General features: G+C 28.6%; 1 protein-coding gene across 1 annotated transcript in view; it reads right to left on the bottom strand.

Annotated features, from left to right (window-relative positions):
- The window catches only part of LOC136086213 (syntaxin-1A-like), a 92,181-nt gene that overhangs the window by 45,610 nt on the left and 26,176 nt on the right, over positions 1-20,395 (bottom strand). Inside the window, exons 5-7 of the mRNA XM_065808497.1 lie at positions 7,411-7,487; positions 6,483-6,591; positions 38-111 (exon numbers count right to left, since the gene is read on the bottom strand). Of these exons, the coding sequence (XP_065664569.1) occupies positions 38-111; positions 6,483-6,591; positions 7,411-7,487 (260 nt within the window). The remainder of the gene's footprint in view (positions 1-37; positions 112-6,482; positions 6,592-7,410; positions 7,488-20,395) is intronic.

The following is a 20,395-nucleotide window of genomic DNA, read 5'->3' as shown; positions in this document are numbered from 1 at the left end:
ACACAAAATATCACAAAAATATTACAAAAGTACATACCCCTTGCATAAAAATAGTTGGATTTCGGCTTTTAATCATTTCTTCCAACTCATCATCTTCAACAGTGCGACCAGCTAATATAAAATTTTAAATAATAATAAAACGAGTTTTATCATTTCTTAAATCCAGCAAAACAATATGAATCTTTTTCCTTTAAAATATTTTTTCAACTCAAAAGTGTTTTGTTCGATTTTAAACAATGTTTTGTGAAAATGTAGGATATTTTTTAGATATAACAGTTTCACCTTACATGTGAGTTTTGAAAGTTGATTAACTTACTTGCTGTTCAAATGTTTGTTAGCTTGTTACAGTAATAAGTTGAGCATAAAGTTCTTATTGTTGTTATTATGTTGTCTTGCTCACATAGTTTGAGTTTCTTAATTTTCACATAGTTTGAGTTTCACATTTTTCACAAAAAAAAATTAATTTATTTTCATTTCTTAAAGAAATTAAAGTTTTATCCATAGCTTAACATTTTTTAAAAATTAATATTTTTAACATACTTTGATTTCTGTACAAATGTAAAACTAACATATCTCCTATTTCTTTTCATAATCTGTATACCTTTAAAAATAAAAGTAAATACAACTTAAGAAATGATAATTTAATTCAACAACCTTTTTTTCAAACTAATTTTGGAAAGTCAAGTATTTCATTTCGAGTAGCTCTTCTTTGGAACAGTTAGTTTAGAAAAATTTTTCCTTTGAATAGAATTCAAAGAAAAAATAAAAATAAAATAAAAGAAATCATTTTTTCTATTTAAGACACATTTTTATATATTTAACACTTTTATGTCCAATGAATACCTCATTATATATATATATATATATATATATATATATATATATATATATATATATATATATATATATATATATATATATATATATATATATATATATATATATGTATATATGTATATATGTATATAACATTTAATAGTTTATTGAATTCTCATCTAACGTTTTTATGAAAAGAGTATTTTTCTGGTATTTTGTTATTTTCTGGTATTTTGTAATTTTAATCATTTATCTCAATTTTAAACATAATTATGGATTATTATTGTTAATTGATGTCAAAAATGAGTCATTGCTCTGCTAATGGGTTTCTCTAGTAAAAGGTCTCACTATTTTTGTGCTTTTGTGAAAACTAGTCTATTTATTGTGATGACTAATAGTTAATTACGTTATTAATTAACATTTTTATCCATAAATCTTTTAAGCTATAAATACAAGATTATTGTTTTGCAGTCATTTAGTTGAGTTTCAACAATTGCTGGTGAAAAGTCGACAATGCTCTTGAAGATTTAGTGTGTTTTTTAAAATTGTACTTTTATTTACAATGTCAAAAGTATATTGGTCAAGTGATGCAAAGCTTTTACATTACGCGGAGAAGGTACATGGAAATCGCCAAAAAGTTGGGAAATGGAGCACCAAAATCTGGAGTGAGGAAGGTGTGCGAAAGGTTTAAGGCAAACAATACCTTTAAAAATATGCCAAAAAATGGAAAAATTAAGAAGACAACTGCCAACGATGACAGGATGATAATGAGGCTTGCACTTAAGAACCGAAGAACAACTTCAGCTGAAATTAAAAATAATTCAGAGGCTGCCGGAGTTTCGATTAGTTCAAGAACAATTCGCCGAAGGCTTTTTGAAAATGGTTTAAAAGCAAGAAGACCCAGAAAAAAACCATATTTAAACAAAAAACAACGAAAGAATTGTTTGATTTGGGCAAAAGAACACAAGGAGTGGACAAAGGAAGACTGGGCAAGAGTTATTTGAAGTGATAAAAGCAAGGTTTCCATTTTTGGAATTAATTATGTGAGAAGAAGGCCCACATTGCACATTGGTTACAATGAAGCATCCCATAAGTGTAATGGTGTGGGGATGCATGACCAGAGATTCTGTGGGTCGTATCCACATTGTGGATGGTATTTTAAACGCCAAAAAATACCAAGAAAACATATTAGAAGCCAAATTACTCCCATCGATTGATGATTTGTTTGAGGGCGAAACAGAAACGTGTGTGTTCCAGCAGGACAGTGCTACATGCCACACCGCAAAAACTGTCAAAAATTGGTTTAAAGCCAAAAAGATAAATGTGTTGAAGTGACCTGGAAACAGTCCGGACCTGCATCCGATATAAAACCTGTGGTCTCGACTGAAAAAACTTGTAAGGAAAAAAAAAATCTGGGAACAAGCAACAATTAATAGAGGCCATAATCAAGTCCTAGTTTCACGTGATCAGCACTGAAGATTTGGCCAATTTAGTGGACTCAATGCCTCGTAGGATTGCTGCAGTAATAAAAAATAATGGATATCCAACAAAATATTAATTTTTTTTTTATAAGCCATTATTTTAATAACATGTTTTGTAAGCTGTAAAATGTAAATTTACCATAATTTGCCACTATGTCATTAAATTGTTATATTTTTATATTAAAATTGTGAATTTTAATCAAAATTTTAGTTTTTTTAAATCTAAACACATCAAAAAATAATAATCAATATAGAAAAATGCATAAATATGGTTATTTTCTTTTAAAAAACACACCAAAGTGAAGTTTTCGTATATTTTGAAGGGATGTCCATTCCTATGGCCACTAGTGTATATATATATATATATATATATATATATATATATATATATATATATATATATATATATATATATATATATATATATATATATATATATATATATATATATATATATATATATATATATATATATATATATATATATATATATATATATATATATATATATATACATATTATATATATATATATATATATAATATGTATATATATATATATATAATATGTATATATATATATATATAATATAATATATATATAATATAATATATATATAATATAATATATATATTATATTATATATATAATATAATATATATATTATATTATATATATAATATATTATTATATAATATAATATATAATATTATATATTATATATATATATATATATATTATATATATATTATATTATATAATATATAAATATAATATAATATATATATTATATTATATATATATATATATAATATAATATATATATTATATTATATATATATTATGTTATATATATATATATATATATATATATATTGTATTATATTATATATATATATTATATTATATATATATTGTATTATATTATATATATATATATATATATATATACATATATATATATATATATATATATATATATATATATATATATATATATATATATATATTAGGTTGCTGCAAAAATAATCTCGTTTTTCATATTTTATATTTTTGGATGAATTTTTGAATAAATTTATTATTGGCAGATGTCATGCTATATGTTATTTAAAAATGTTATTTAAAAGCGCGTTTTTCGCTTGATCTAATTATCGTATTGGTTTTGTTTTATAATAATTTAGTCATTTTTTACAGGACGTCAAATCTATCATGGACAAGAGACAAATTCGCACGATTTTTCTGTTCCAGTTCAAGATGGGCCGAAAAGCTGCCGAGACAGCTCGCGATATCAACACTGCATTTGGCCCAGAAACCACTAACGAACGTATGGCACAGTGGTGGTTCAAAAAATTCCGCAGCGGTGAGGAGAACCTTGAAGATGAAGAGGGTCGCGGACGCCCATCTGAGATTGATGACGATCAATTGAGAGCCTTAATCGAAGCCGACCCGCGCAAAACCATACGAGAGGTTGCAGAAGAACTCAACGTTCATAACTCAACAGTTGATCGCCACTTGAAGCAAATAGGAAAGTCAAAAAAGCTTAGCAAATGGGTGCCGCACGAACTGAACGAAAATCAAAAAAATCGTCGTTTTGAGGTATCGTCTGCTCTTCTTCTGCGCAACAAAAACGATCCGTTTCTCGACCGGATCTTGACGTGTGATGAGAAATGGATCCTCTACGACAACCGACGACGTTCCGCGCAGTGGTTGGACCGCGATGAGGCCCCACAGCACTTCCCGAAGCCGAATCTCCACCAAAAGAAGGTTATGGTGACTGTTTGGTGGTCTGCAGCCGGTCTCATCCATCACAGCTTCCTGAATCCTGGCGAGACGATTACGGCAGAGAAGTACTGCCAGCAAATCGACAAAATGCATTAAAAGCTCCGATGTATGTGCCCGAGATTGGTCAATATGAAGGGACCAATTCTCCTCCACGACAACGCCCGGCCGCACGTCGCACAACCGACCCTGCAGAAGTTGAACGCATTGGGCTACGAAACTCTGCCTCATCCACCATACTCACCGGACCTCTCGCCCACCGACTACCACTTTTTCAAGCATCTTGACAACTTCCTCCACGAGAAATGCTTCAAAAGCCGAGACGATGTCAAAACAACCTTTGATGACTTCATCGCTTCCAGGACTTCGGAATTTTACGCTACCGGCATAAATAAACTTGTTTCTGGTTGGCAAAAATGTGTTGATTGTAATGGTTCTTATTTCGATTAATAAAGTTTATTCTATGCTGAGTTATGTTTGTTTAAAGTTAACGGTTGAAAAACGAGATTATTTTTGCAGCAACCTAATATATATATATACATATACAGCATGGAGAATAACAGCCGGTCAACAACCACCTGAAATGACTAAAATTGCTATTTTGACCTCCCAAAATGAATTCTTCCTGGTCATTATTGACCGGTTGAAAAAAAACTTAGTATTAATTCAATAAAAAAGATAAATTATTGTTTAAAATTTTTGTTTGTAACTAAGAACATTTTCTCTACCAACTGTTCTTTTTTCTTTTTTTTTTTTCATTTCCTTTTCATTTATTTTTTTTGTAACTTTTTCCAGCTGAAGTGAGGCATTGCATAGAATGAATTAATTTTTAAACAAATTTTAAGTTATCAATCGCGCATTTACCAACTTTTTTTCCTTTTTATTATTAAATTGTAATAGAAACATAAAACATCAACCTGTCTTAACAAAGAGATATAATAGCTATATGTCTTTGGTCTTAATGAAGGCGAATAAAAAGAGACAAACAAGGCTTTCATTTTTCAAAAGCATTCATAAAACAGTTTCTTTTAGTATTAAGTACTATTTTACTTTAGGTATTCAGTAAAAAAAATTTTTAACATTGTATAAAATTTGTTTTGATATTTAAAAAAAAACATTCAACATTTGATATTATCAAATTTCTTTTTTTAATTTAATGAAAACCTGTGCATGTAAGTATAATTTTAAACAAATTAACTTTAGCAGGTAATTTGAAAGTGCAAGTTTAAATTTAAAAAATATATTGATTTTATTCAAAATGGCTATTTTAGAAAGAATACAAGTTCATTAATTTTTGAGCATTAAAAATTAACGAACTCAAATTTTTTGTGTGTTGTTTCAATTATGAAGAACTATTACTCAGATGAAATTTAAACAAAGAAAAAAATAAAAATTTTGATCATCCAAAAAAAAAACTATTGAACGTCAATTCCACATGTTAGCCGGTCAAATTGATCGCTCGCCTTTGATTTCTTATTTTCCACGCTATATATATATATATATATATATATATATATATATATATATATTATATATATATATATACAAATATATATATATATATACAAATATATATATATATATACAAATATATATATATATATATATATATATATATATATATATATAATATATATATATATATATATATATATATATATATATATATATATATATATATATATATATATATATACACACACACATATATATATAAATGAAAAAATTGGTTTTTATTAGAAAGACTATGAAGGGAGGAAGGTTTTAGACTACTAAAATAATGTGTTAGGCATGTTGGGGTTCTTTCATAAAGGGGTTTTTGACTTTTCCAATACCCTTCTACCTCCATAAATCCAATATCGTATTTTTTTTCTTTTTTATATATTGTAGATTTTGTATATATTATAGATTAGTGATTTAAAAAAGTTGGATCAATAATTTTTTTTTTCTACACACCTATCAAAAAAAATAATATTATAATTGCTTGCATTATAAAAAAAAATCTTTTTAAAACAAACACAATTTTTCATTTTTTTTTAATACAAATAAATTTTTATATAAATAAATTTTTATAGAAATAAATTTTTATACAAATAAATTTTTATAGAAATAAATTTTAATACAAATAAATTTTTATACAAATAAATTTTATACCTTAATGAACTAGTTTAATCAAAATAATGACAAAATAGTTTTACATTTTTACATTATTTTGAAGTTTTGCTGCAAATTAACAAATTATAATAGTTAAATAAAAATAAAAAATCCACAAAAACAATAAAAAAATAAAAAATAAAAATTTTTTTGGCGTTTCTTATTCAATTAAGATTATGCACTATTTATTTCATATTCATAAGAAGACATATACACATACCTTGAAAAAAGAAATACATACACTCAACATACCAATATGCAACTGTCTTTTGATTCTGTTTTTACAGTGATCTCTGTAGTCATTTTGAATGTTATTATATTCAGTCATTGCTCCAACAAATTTTGTTAATAATGCTGAATGCTAAAATAAATTTTTTGTTAAACAAAAGTTAATTAATATTATAAACTTCAATTCAATGCTACATCATAAAACAGAAATTATTTTATAACACAAATGCTCACTCAAATACAATTCAGATTTCAATTGCTCTACCTCAGATCTACCCAATCAGAGTTAAGGTATGATTTTAATACTTCAGTTTTTATGTCATGATTACTTCTGAAAAAACTTTAACTTGGTAAAACGTTAGAGCCAGACACTCTCTTGTTTAGTTATATAAATAATTTCTAAAGCTTTTTATGGCCATAAATTTTCAGGCCAAAATTTTTTCTAGAAATATATAGTAGAAATTTGATAAAGTAAAGATTTTCAACCTTTTATAAATATTTTATCCATATTTAGTATAAAGTATCCATATTTAGTATAAATATTTAGTCCTAAAATATGGACAAAATATAATAAACATTTTTTGAATGGCAAGAAAAAAACCCACATTTGATCAAACTTTTATCTGTCCAATATTTATAAATCTTATTTATTGTGGAAAACTAATTCATAATCTTCCAACAGTGGCAGCTTTAATGTTCAACTTAAAACAGTATATTATTTAAATCAAACTCTAGTCTTTGTTCAATAAATTTAAATCAAGCATTTAATATTACTGCATAATAATACTGCTAACATATCAGTACTAATAACAATACTATATAACATAAAGGATTAATTTCAGTTATTGCCATAAATACTTATAAATACTGTTTTTTTATTGTAATGCAGATAATCATTACAAAAGGCTCAATAATATAGTTAATTTTTAAATATAGATTATAAAAAACAAACCTGACACTTTTTTATGCGAATATCTGCAAAGTTTCTCATGTTTGCACTTTCTTGATGTTTTATGCTTTTTTCCATTTCTAAATAAATTATAAACCCAAATATAAAAAATTTTGTTAACATTATGCCTTACATAAACATCAAACAATATAATCAATATATATATATATATATATATATATATATATATATATATATATATATATATATATATATATATATATATATATATATATATATATATATTATATATATATATATATACTATAGCATAAATAGATAAAAATTGCTTACTAGTTTTTCTCATCTTTATAGCATACAGCATTTTTAAAAAACAAAGTAAAAAACAAAGAATAATGAAATAAAAAAACTGCTGCCCATCCCTGCAGCAGCAGGCTATAAGATAGTTGATGTATGAAACCCACAGCTATTTTCAGTGAAACATCAGGCATGTTATCTAAACATGCATTTTTAGCTGTGCGCGTGTGTGTATACGTATATACATATGCAGTCGCGAGCAGTAAATTGTACACAGCAGTAATTTTGGTTACTTTTTATCTTTTCATCTCGTAATTCAATGGTTACATATTCTGTATTTTTTTATTTCATAACTAATCCATAACTAAGAGGAGAAAATACTACAATATATTTCAAATAATAATACAAACTTATTTAAATTCAGGTACAAAGAAATAAAAACATAGAAATTTATTATGGTGTACAATTCACTGCTCGCACCTCTGTGTTTATATATATATATATATATATATGTATATATATATGTATATATATATATATATATATATATATATATATATATATATATATATATATATATATATATATATATATATATATATTAGGGTGGTATTTTTTTATATGGAAAAAAATATTTTTTTTAATTTCAAATAGCACAACCTCTTATTTGGTCAGGTCTGATATAAAAAGTATATAGTTAAAATTTTTTTGAAAACTAAAAATGGGAAGTGGTCCCCCACACCCTATTTCGGAACCCTAAATTGACTAAAATTTGTCTAATACCTTAATCTCGTAATTCTATTTTTATTTCATACAAAATACTGCTATAAATTGATCTAAAAGAAAATAATATAAAGTATTAGAATGTTACAACATAGATAGTTCACAGAAGATTGGAAAGTAAAACCAAATTTAGATTTACCCCCTCAGCATTATTTACCAAATATCGCTCCTAAATGCATATTTTGATTTCATTATTGAAAAATGTAGGGAAAATGGGAGGGGGGGGTGTATTATATAACTATATACAGTATTGGACAAAACATTTGCAACCAACATCGAGCAATGCTTAAAAGTGTTCCTAATTTTATATGTCTTAAAAACGAAACGAACTATACTACCACAGCAAACAGTTCAGGAGTCTGGAGTCATAGCATGCCATGACATGAGCAATCAGCTGACAGGTGACAGCACACAGGCAGAATTTTGTTGACAAGTGCCATTTTGCAGCGGACAAAACAAGTGCAACTTTATTGGTTTGTTTCATTTTCTTAAGTCTGGTCTGTGTCAACATCACGGAAGTTTTTTAATAATTAAAGGAAGTATCCAGAAGTTTCCAGAAGCATGCAGAAGCATCCAGAAGCATCGAAAAGAAGCATCTAGAATCTTCCAGAACAAGTTCACACAGGTTCATTTTACTGTATAAGAGACATGTAAATCGACATGTAATTCAGTCAGTATATGGAAGTCAATCAGTCAGTATTATCAAGACAGTTTATCGAAGTGAGTTTTATCAAAGTGTTTTATCGAAGAACATCAATACAAGAAGTGAAACACAACAAGTGTTTCATTACATCAATACAGTCCACATCCAACCAAGACGTTGCGTTCCACAGAGTATTATTGTATCATCACAAGGTAAATGTAACACGGTAAGCCTTGAGAAGCGTGATTATTTATTTTTATTATTTTTATGACTTCAAGTGCAAAAATGGCTCCCGACAGTCTTGGATTGGAACTAAGAAAGAAAATTATTGGCGATTACGTAAGTGGAATGTCACAAAAAAGTATTTGTGATAAATATCGCGTAAAAAAATGGACCGTATCAAGACTATGTTCCAAATATCGTTCTATGGGGAAGTTGGCAGCAGATAACAAAAGTGGAAGACCGCGTTCCACCACTTCTAGAGAAGATTCTATGATTGTCAGATCCGTCAAGAAGGATCCCTGGATATCATCAGTCGAGATACAAAAGCAATTAGAGCTGCCTGTATTGGACCGAACAATCAGACAACGTGCTGTTGAAGCCGGATTGTTTTCTCAACGCCCTGCAAAGAAACCGCTGATTTCACTAAAAAACCAGAAGAAAAGACTCCTGTTTGCTACATCTCATATTGACTGGAATGTGCAGAAATGGCCAACTGTCCTGTTCAGTGATGAATCGAAGTCCAACATCATTGGGAGCGATGGCATTTGCTGTGTACGTCGACCAGCCGGAAAACGCCTCGATTTATGTTACTGCCATAAGACCGTGAAGCATGGTGGAGGCAATGTAATGGTCTGGGGTGTTTTTCTGCAAACGGTCTAGGTCCAATACATGGAAACGATGGAATAATGGATCATTTCATGTATAAAAATATCCTGAAAGATGTTATGTTACCTCATGCTGAATGGAATATGCCAATAAAATGGGTTTTTCAGCAAGACAACGATCCGAAACACACTGCAAAAGTAGTCAAGCAGTGGTTTCAAGACAACCACCTATCGATGATGGATTGGCCGCCTCAATCTCCAGATCTCAACCTTATCGAGAACCTGTGGGAGATCGTCAACCACAGAATTAATCGTGAAGGTGTTCGTAATAAGGATCAACTGAACAAATCCAAATAGCCTGGGCAGCAATTCCACAAAGTTTCATTGATCACCTGATCGAATCAATGCCTCGAAGATGCAAGGCTGTGTTCGACAACAAAGGATTTGCCACGAAATATTGATAGCGAAACACAGCTTGGTCAACATTTTGTCGAGTTGCACTTGTTTTGTCCAGAAGGAAATCAACTTTTTTAAATACTTTTGATTAATTTATTAATTTTCGTGTACAAATAATGAACTTTGTGATGAATAAAACTTGAAGAACTTTGTCTCTAAACAGTTATATAGTTATTTCTCTAAATTGAAAAAATGCAGCACTTTTATATAAAGAAACTAAATTAGCATTATTTGGTTGCACTCGTTTTGTCCAATACTGTATATTAAATTTCTATTATATTCTTTCTATTATAGTCAAAAAGTATAAAAATATTACTTAAGTAGATGGCTCCTTCAGAGAAAGCAACATGCTTAACTACAAATGTTTGGCTAGTTGGACATATTCTCTCAACAATAGATGGGCCGAGTCAGTAGCCAAAAAATGGTGTTGCCCTATGTAGAGTTTTTTATGAAATGATAATCAAAAAGTCAACTCTTTCAATATCCTGCAACACAGTTGCAGATGAAGTTATGATTTTCTGGTTTAAAGCTAATATTCCAACTATAGCAAAGCCTCATGTAGTTGCTAAACTAAAGAGTATTCACAAGAAACATGTCCAAGTGTCTAAGCACAGAAGTAGAAAATCAGCAACTCAACATAGCTATCAAGAAAAATTCACTGCCAAGATGAATACACTTTTTGATATTTCCCATGGTGAATGGGATTGTCTCATCAAGATAAATGAAGATAAAAAATTTCTGATAGACCAGAGAGGTCCCTGAAAGATGTTAATGACATCAGAAGACTTAATGTATAAGAAAACAGTTGTAAACTACAGAAAACGCAAACTTCAAGAAAAAAGGCGCTTTGAACAATATAAAGAAAGTAAGATTATATCTACAGATACATTAATGGATTGCAATTCAGATTACTCTTTGGATGAAAATTCTGACTGCGATATGTCAATTCAAACACAAAAAGCTTTTAATTGTCCAAATAATTCAAAACATTCTACTATGGGCACTAGTCATCTCTCAATTACAATATTGAAACATTGTATTCTTGACAATCAACTCTTTCATGCAGCATTAGACCAAACAAAAATAACACCACGACAAGCAATGATAGTTGTCACACCAGCCCTAGCTGCAATCGGTGTTGATGTAAACAAACTAACATTTTCACGTTCCACTCTAATGGAAGCTCAAACTACATCCCGTGAATCTCTTGCAATAGCAGTAAGAAAAAATTTTCAACCCTTGGTTCCACTAGTTGCTCATTTTGATGGTAAAATGTTGTCAAATATTATTAGAACCAGACGTGAATGTCTGCCAATTGTTGTATCTGGATTGGATATTGAGAAATTATTAGAGATCCCTGAGATACCTGCTGGTACTGGCACTCTAATGGGACATTAGAGTGCCAGTACCAGGTATCATTCATGAATGAATTCAACTACCTGTTGAGTTCATTCATGAATGAACGCAACAGGTAGTTGAGTTCATTCATGAATGGCCTGGCGTTGAGGAGCATCTTGCAGGTCTTTGCTTTGACACAACTGCAAGTAATACAGGAAGTCATAATGGGGCAATAACTGTCATACAGAAGTCAATGAATCGAAGAGTTTTGTTTTTAGCCTGCCCACATCATATTCTTAAAATCTGCGCAAATGCAGTGTTTGATGCGTTTTTGGTTTCAAAAGGACCAAACATTGAACTTTTTGGTAAAGTGAAGTCCCAGTGGGAGCTAATAGAAAAATCAAAGTTTGAACCACTTGAAAGTGATAAAAGCGGAGCTGGATGCCTTACAAAGTTTGAAAAAGAGTGGCTTGCATCTCGAAAATCCAATGTGGTGGAAAATTTGAAAAAATACTTAAAGGAAACGCAACTATATAAAGAATTCTGAAGGCTAGCTCTTCTCCTTTTGGGATAAAATAATGATACAACAACTATTTGCATTCCTGGGGCTTACCATTGAGAAAAAGGATTTTGTAAATGCCTTACAAAAAGAACCATTACCAAGTGACAATAAGAGACTTGCTCCAAACAAGACTTATACATTCTCTAAACTTTCTATAGCTAACTTTGTTACACGACGCTCAATGAACTTGTTTGACTCTCTCAATCTACCAAAGAAATCTTCGTGTCATGATAGTGGTTAATGACTGTGCAGAACGGGCAGTTAAATTAGCCACTGACTTTAATAAAGTTTTGACAAAAAATGACAATCAACATCAGCTTCTCTACCAAGTAGTTGAGTATCATAGAAAACATTTTTCAACTGAAGCTACAAAGAAACAGTTAAACCATAATCACTCCAAATAACAACAATTTAATCTATTCAAATATGCATATATATATATATATATATATATATATATATATATATATATATATATATATATATATATATATATTATATATATATATATATATATATATATTTATATGTATATATATATATATATATATATATATATATATATATATATATATATATATAATATGAACTAAATATATAGTTAAATACATTATAATAATAATATTAATATATGGCTATTGTTTTTCTGTTATATTTTAATTTAGTTATATGTCAAGGTTTGATTAAATTATGTTTGTTATTTCATCCAAATAATTTTAAAATTTATTATTTGTAATATGTTTTCTTGAACGCATAAGAAAATTTTTAATTCTTTTAAAAGTTTCATTCACAATATTTTTTGTTATTTTTAAATTTATAAATTTCAATTATGGCTGAGGTAGAAATGGCTGGTAGAGGGACACCATTTGGGGCATATGGGCAACTAGTACTCTAAATTAAAAAAACTGAAGAAATGTTAGAAAAGGACCTTTTTTAAGTACTTATAACAACTTTTTGTATCTTTACCCCCTTCCCTTTGCCCCAAGTTACCCCCACTATATACATTCATACACTTGTCATCACCCTAAAAGTAAAACTGGTGCACATAACACTGGCAATAGTTTGTTTTAATACATTTCAGAAATTTATCATTTTCGAAAAAAACGTGTTTCAGAAGGGCTTAAGAAACAGGTCCGCGTCCTGGCACCCTGAGGATGCGGTGTGGGAATAGGTCACTGCTATATACATTTGTTTTATTGTTATCACCCTAATAAGTAAAACTGATACATGTAACAGTGGCACAAGCTGATTTTAATAGATTTCTGGGAATAGGTCATTGCTATATACATTCTTATAATTTTTATAACCCTAATAAGTAAAACTGATGCTTGTAACACTGACACTAACTGATTTTAATACATTTTAGAAATATGACATTTTAGACAAAAACCGGGTTCTGAAGGGGTTACAAAGCAGGTGTGGGGGACCACTTTCCATCATCAGATTGCAAAAAAAAATTATCTGTGAACTTTTTTTATTGAACCTCGCCAAAAAACCGGGTTTTTGATATCAAATACAAAAAAAAAAAAAAAAAAAATCACCCAACTATATATATATATATATATATATATATATATATATATATTATATATATATATATTATATATATATATATATATATATATATATATATATATATATATACATGTATATATATATATATATATGTATATATACATGTATATATATATATATATATATATATATATACATGTATATATATATATATATATATATATATATGTACATATACATATATATATATATATATATATATATATATATATATATATATATATATATATATATATATATATATATATAGGGCTCGAATTAATCATATCACGATCACGATTGCTTTTTTTACAAACTTTTACTTTTAAAACAAAAGTTTTTGTTTAATTTTTAAAAATTAGAAAAGATGAAGTTTTTAGAGCAAGATAACGATTGACAGACAACATAAAAGATTGCAAATAATATGAATCAGGAAAGCAAGATGAAGGAATATATTCCAAAGAACTGATGTTTAAGGAAAAAAACTAGACAAATAAGAGTTTTTGGAGCACTTAGGAACAGTCACAAAAAAAAAAGGATGAGATTTAATTGAATGACGAGTAACACGAGAATGAATTTTAGTAGGTGGCACAAGAGACACTAGCTCTTTAGAGCAGTGCCCATTACAGTATTTTTAAAGAGAAAGAGAAGTAACATTACAACAATGTGATAATGGTTGGAGGTTGGCTGCAAGAGCAGGTCCAACTATGTTTACAATGCGTTTTTGCACCTTGTCTAAAAGAGAAAGGGCATCAATCGAAGATCCACCCCAGATATGACAACAGTATTCAATGAAAGGCTGGATTTACGATTTATAGAGATAAAGAATAGAATCTGGAGTAAGAAAGGGTCTAGCATGATAAAGAGATGCAACCTTAACAGATGCTAATTTTATACAGTTTCCTGATATACAGTTTCCAAGAAAGATTGGAAGTAATAGTTAATCCTAGAAAATGAAGAGTAGATGACTCATCGAGTACATTACCGTTCATAAATATAGAAAGATTTAAATTATTGCAATAACGATTGGCGAAAAAAAAATTGAGTTTTATCTAAATTAAAGTTCACCAGCCACTGTGAGGGGGCATTAGAGCTTGAAAAGGATCTCATTTCTGCTGTAGCAGAAATGAGATCCTTTTCAAGCTCAAATGCCCCCTCCAAGCAATCAGAGAATCTTGGCTTCTTATCAAGACAAGAATAAATGGTAGTATCATCAGCAAACAATACCACTTTAGAATATCTGGAAGATTGTTAATGTAAATCAAAAAGAGTATAGGGCCAAGGATAGAACCTTGAGGAACCCCTGAGATTACAGGAAATAAAGAAAAGACGATTGGAAAGAAAGGAATCAATATGTTACCTGATACACCATAATAAGAAAGCTTATGAAGAAGACCAGAATGCCAAACTTTAACAAAAGTTTTAGAAATGTCAAGAGGGATAGCCGTAACCAGTTCGCCTTTATCTAATGCATAATAAAACCTATCGGTTATTACTGTTAGAAAATCAGGTATATAACGAGAAGATTTAAATCTATATTGATGGTCAGAAAGTAAGGTAGAACGCAACTAGTGGAATCAAGAATTCAGTTTTGTCTTTAGGTGACAATTCAGCTTTGTCTTTGAGTGAGGTGACAAAATCTGATACTGTTAAAAATTTTCCAGAAGTCACGAGAGCCTAATTTTTGAGATGAAATAAGAGATTTCATGACCATTCAGTATGATGATCATTAAAGTCACCAACAACAACAATATTGGCTGAAGGATAAAGAAAAAATGGGCTTGGTCAATTTGATCAGAAACAACATCGAAAAGAGTGCAGTCTTGAGATGAAGGAGAGCAATATAGAACAAAGAGAAAGTCAATAGAGTAAAGTGGTGCTTAACCAAACATAAAAGAATAGTTGGTGGATTCAAACCTAGTTTCCCTACAAATAGGTGAATTCTTATGAATATAGATGCCCAGGCCAAGCATGTGACTATTGGAGATTTTCCTTCAATAAAACACTTTTAAATTCAAATTACTTTAAATCACTGAATAGAAGGTAATTATATTTTAAAGCTATATTAAGTTTGATTTACTTATAACTAAATCAAAACAAAAGTTAAACTACTACAGTAAAATTACTCAATTAATTAATTTACATAATATACTTAAAGTATCGCAAAGTTATACGACTGTTTCTATTTATATCTTATATGTTATAATACATAACAAGCTTTTACTTTATTATTTTTTAACAAGCAATCTCCAATAGAAAATGAAAATTTGTTGATCCAAATGAAAATGATATTCAAAAGCTACCAAAGTTACAAAATAAAGCTTCGAGAACAATCTTAAAATGTGACACATAGTAATGCTATGTTAACTAGGTTGAACTGGCTAGGTTGATCTGCAAAAGAAAGTATTCAAATGAAAGTATTTACATTTACACAAGATAAACACAATACTATTCAACTACAGTATGTCTTTCAATTTTTGTAAAAATTTTGTAAAAAATACAATGAACAAGCCTTCCCAGGAAACGCGAGCGGTTTTTCGTCTTGTATGACCACACATGAGTATTTTATTTTAGACAACTTGGTCACAGCCATTTAAGAGTTTTATAATAATCATTGCGAAAAAAGTTTCAAAAACAAAAAAACCAAAACTAACAAAATAGGAAATAGAAAGAAATTTAAATCGAAAAAATAAAAAGAAGTTAATAATTAAAATAATTTGTGTACTGTTTTTATTTTTGTTTTTATAGTGTGATTGTTACATTCAGCAACAAAATAAGATAAGGCAAAGCAAAAAAAAACAAAAAAAAAAAAAACAGTTTTAAGTCTACAGTAAAAAGAATGATTTTCCAAAAAAGTAATAAAAAATAAAACAATAAACTTACGACTAGAAAAGTAATAACACTCTAGTCACTAACTGCATTATAAAAGTAATAACACTATAATAGTGTTATTACTTTTATAATTCATTCTTTGTTCAAACAACATAAGTAAACCTAAATTTTTATTGAAGTAGAAAAGCATAAAGAAAAATAGAACAGATATTCAAATAATATTTAAAACTTAAGGAACTTAAATAACTTTATAAAAACGTACTGTATAAAAAGTTTGGCACTATGAAAAATGTTACTAATGGTCTGTAAAATGCGCGTTAATTTTACAGGGTTTTTATATACAGGTGTATTCATTTTTATATGCGCGTTTGTTCATTCTTATATACGTATTTATTCATTCTTTTATGCGCGTGTAAACCACCCATAAAATCTCAAATATATTTTTATATAGACAATAAATAGGCTTTTATGTGTTTATTTTGATTTATTTAAAACATAAATTAGGTTGTTTCCACTGCTATTTATTTAAAAAATTGTTGCCGAGCCAGCGCTGGCCAGTTAGCTAACTACGCATATCATTGTAAAATGGAATTAAATTGAATTCTGTAGTATCCATAATCTTTTTAAGTTTCCTGTTTACCCCAACCGTATTTCAAGGCCTTTCTTCCTGTTTTTAAGTATGCTTTAAAGAAGAAGAAAAATTCTTCTATTGGATTAAGCTGTGGCGTGTATGCTGGCATATAATTAACAGCTATGCTTAGAGAGGCTATTGTTTGCCTAAGCAAACACCTCTTTCATTGTAGTAATGAAAATACAAAATGAATTTGCATTCCAGCACTCCCATTGTTGAAACAGCACTCCCATTGTTGAAACAGCACAAATTAAACTAATACTCTTGTCACAATTTGCAGATGACTGTAAAATTGCTAGCGCACCTCTTAGCGAATAACCATATGTTCTTCTGGCACATGCACAACACAATTTCTTGATAAATCTAAGCGTTTGAGTTTTCTTGAAATAGTAAGCTGAGACATATCATATAAAAAGATTTTATTTTATTGCTTCTTGCGTACAAAGATTATTTTCTTGTACGCATAATTCAATAATACTTTTTATTTGAGCGTTTTTAGGTCTTTTATCTCATTTTTATCAGAAAACTACTTGAATGCAGTCGTTGAATTCTCCTCTGCTAAATTTAACAAGATTTTTAACTGTGTGCATAGATAAATTAAGAGAAGTGGAAATGCTTGTTGTAGATTCATTTCTTTCAACTAAATGCTTAAGCATTTTAATGTGCTATTTTCTAACATTTTTCCTTATTTTATGATTTGTACAACTATTTTCCCTTCTATCCATTGGGTAAATATTTGAGTATTAAGGATAATTATAAATAATTAAATTTAAATCTAGATAAATGAATATTTAGATAAATAATAATTTATTCAATCAATAAATATAATAATAAAATTAAACAAAGATCTAATACTAAATTAAATTAATCATCATTAAATGTAAAAAGTTTTGTCTTAAGTACTTTGAACCTCGTAAGAGAAATTTGTTTTAAAAAATCTGTAATCGTGGCAAGAATGTTAGCTTGATTTGTGCTGTTTCAACAATGGGAGTGCTGCCTTATGAAATAAAAACTGGAATGCAGATTTATTTTGTACTTTCATTACTACACTGTTGGCACCATTGATTAGGAATGCAGATGTGATGCTAATGTGTAAACATAATTTGTGTAGTGATTAAGTAATAAACATCTCCTCAGAGTTGCAACTATTATTACTGGTGTTTCGATGAGGATCAGCACTAATAACTAGTTTATCCCGTCAGACAAACATCATCGACACTTATCCTGTTGCCACATACACTGCCACTTATGCTTTACCCCGCGACTAATCTATACTGCAGTAAAAAAGAACTCACTACAAATAGCCAAAACCCAATTTGTAAAACACAAATACTTTTTGATGATATGATATAAAAAATGTAAATCTACTCCACAATATAAATAAAAATAACTAAATAAATCACATACCATACCACCGGTAGAAAACACTAAGCACAATAAATTAAAATTCTAATAAAAACACCAGAACAAAACTAAAGCAATTAAAGTATGCAAACAGAAAATACTAATAAATTTCCCGCTAAGACCATTTAAACCAAATAGGTACTTCCAGCATAAATGAACCAAAAACAATCAAATGGCAATATACCTTATTTAAAATCCTTTTAAAATTAAATAAAACACAATAGAATCTTCAAAAAACTCAAGCGTTGTCATAGATATTTCATTTGAATTTTGTTAACCAATCTAAAGTGTAAGAAAATAAACAACCCACGCAACTTAACATTATCACTAAACATAAAGTAATACATGATAGTAGAAAAAAAAAAAAAAAAATTGCCTGCAAAAATGTAAAGATTTAAACATGTAGTGAAGGATATAAGAAATTCACTGAATAATAACAAAAGACCAAAATTGTGCATGTAAAAATTAAAACAAAGCTGAATAATGAATGTAAGATGATATAGCATAAAAATTCAATTTGTCAAAACAGGACAATCTGCAAATTGCGATAAGTCACCATTTGCAGATCGGCACGTCATTTTTCCTTTTAATTTTTATAGTTATTAACTAATATAAAGTTGGTAAAAAACTTTTAAAAAGGAGAGCAATATTAATATTTAAAAAGAAGGAAAGAAGAATATTATAAAGGAGGGTGATATTACAAAGGAGGGTGATATTACAAAGGAGGGTGATATTACAAAGGAGGGTGATATTATAAAGGAGGGTGATATTACAAAGAAGGGTGATATTACAAAGGAGGGTGATATTACAAAGGAGGGTGATATTACAAAGGAGGGTGATATTACAAAGGACAGTATTATAATAAAAAATTGATAAAAGAAATTATTTTTAAATCATAATATAATATTGTGTTTTAAAAACCATTTTTCATTCGATTTTATTTATGAAATTGTAAGTAAATAGTTGATTAAAAACACAAAACTAAAATTCAATTTTAAAAATGTTTCTGTGGTAATGTCAAGGTAAACGGTACTTTGGAGTCAAGTCCTTAGCATTTGTTTGCCGAGGCAAATAAAGCTGAATTTTGTATGCTGTGTGTATATATATATATATATATATATATATATATATATATATATATATATATATATATATATATATATATATATATATATATATATATATATATATATATATATGTTTTTTGCTAATCCATTTGATTATCTATATTATATTATAAATAAAACATTATGAAAGAACAATATGTATTTATTGACTCTTTAAAGAAAATGGACATAAATATACTTAAATGTCAATATTTTGTTGAGCCACCTTTACCAGCTAGAAGAGCTTTAATTCTGTGTGGCATGCTGTCAATGCAGGACTGTACCATCTCCTGCATTTGAGGGTGATAATTCCAGACGTAAATTATTCTTTCTATGAGTTGAGGTTTGTTTGTAATGACATCTTTAGCAACTTCTCTTTTCATCAACTCCCAAACGTTTTCTATGGGGTTCAAATCCGGGCTACTACCCGGCCAATCCAACAGAGGAAAATTTTGCTCTGTCTGATTCCCCATTTGGAAACCATTCTTGGAGCTGCGGAATCAACCAATTTTGCAAGACATTTTTGTACTGGTCTTGCTTCATCATACCATTTACCACGTACAGACATCCAGTGCCTTTGCTGCTGATGACTGA

This window comes from Hydra vulgaris, chromosome 10 (genome assembly GCF_038396675.1).
Source record: "Hydra vulgaris chromosome 10, alternate assembly HydraT2T_AEP".
Lineage (NCBI taxonomy): Eukaryota > Metazoa > Cnidaria > Hydrozoa > Anthoathecata > Hydridae > Hydra > Hydra vulgaris.
The sequence above is the reverse complement of the archived record's forward strand: the minus strand, read 5'-3'. Positions and strand labels throughout refer to the sequence as shown.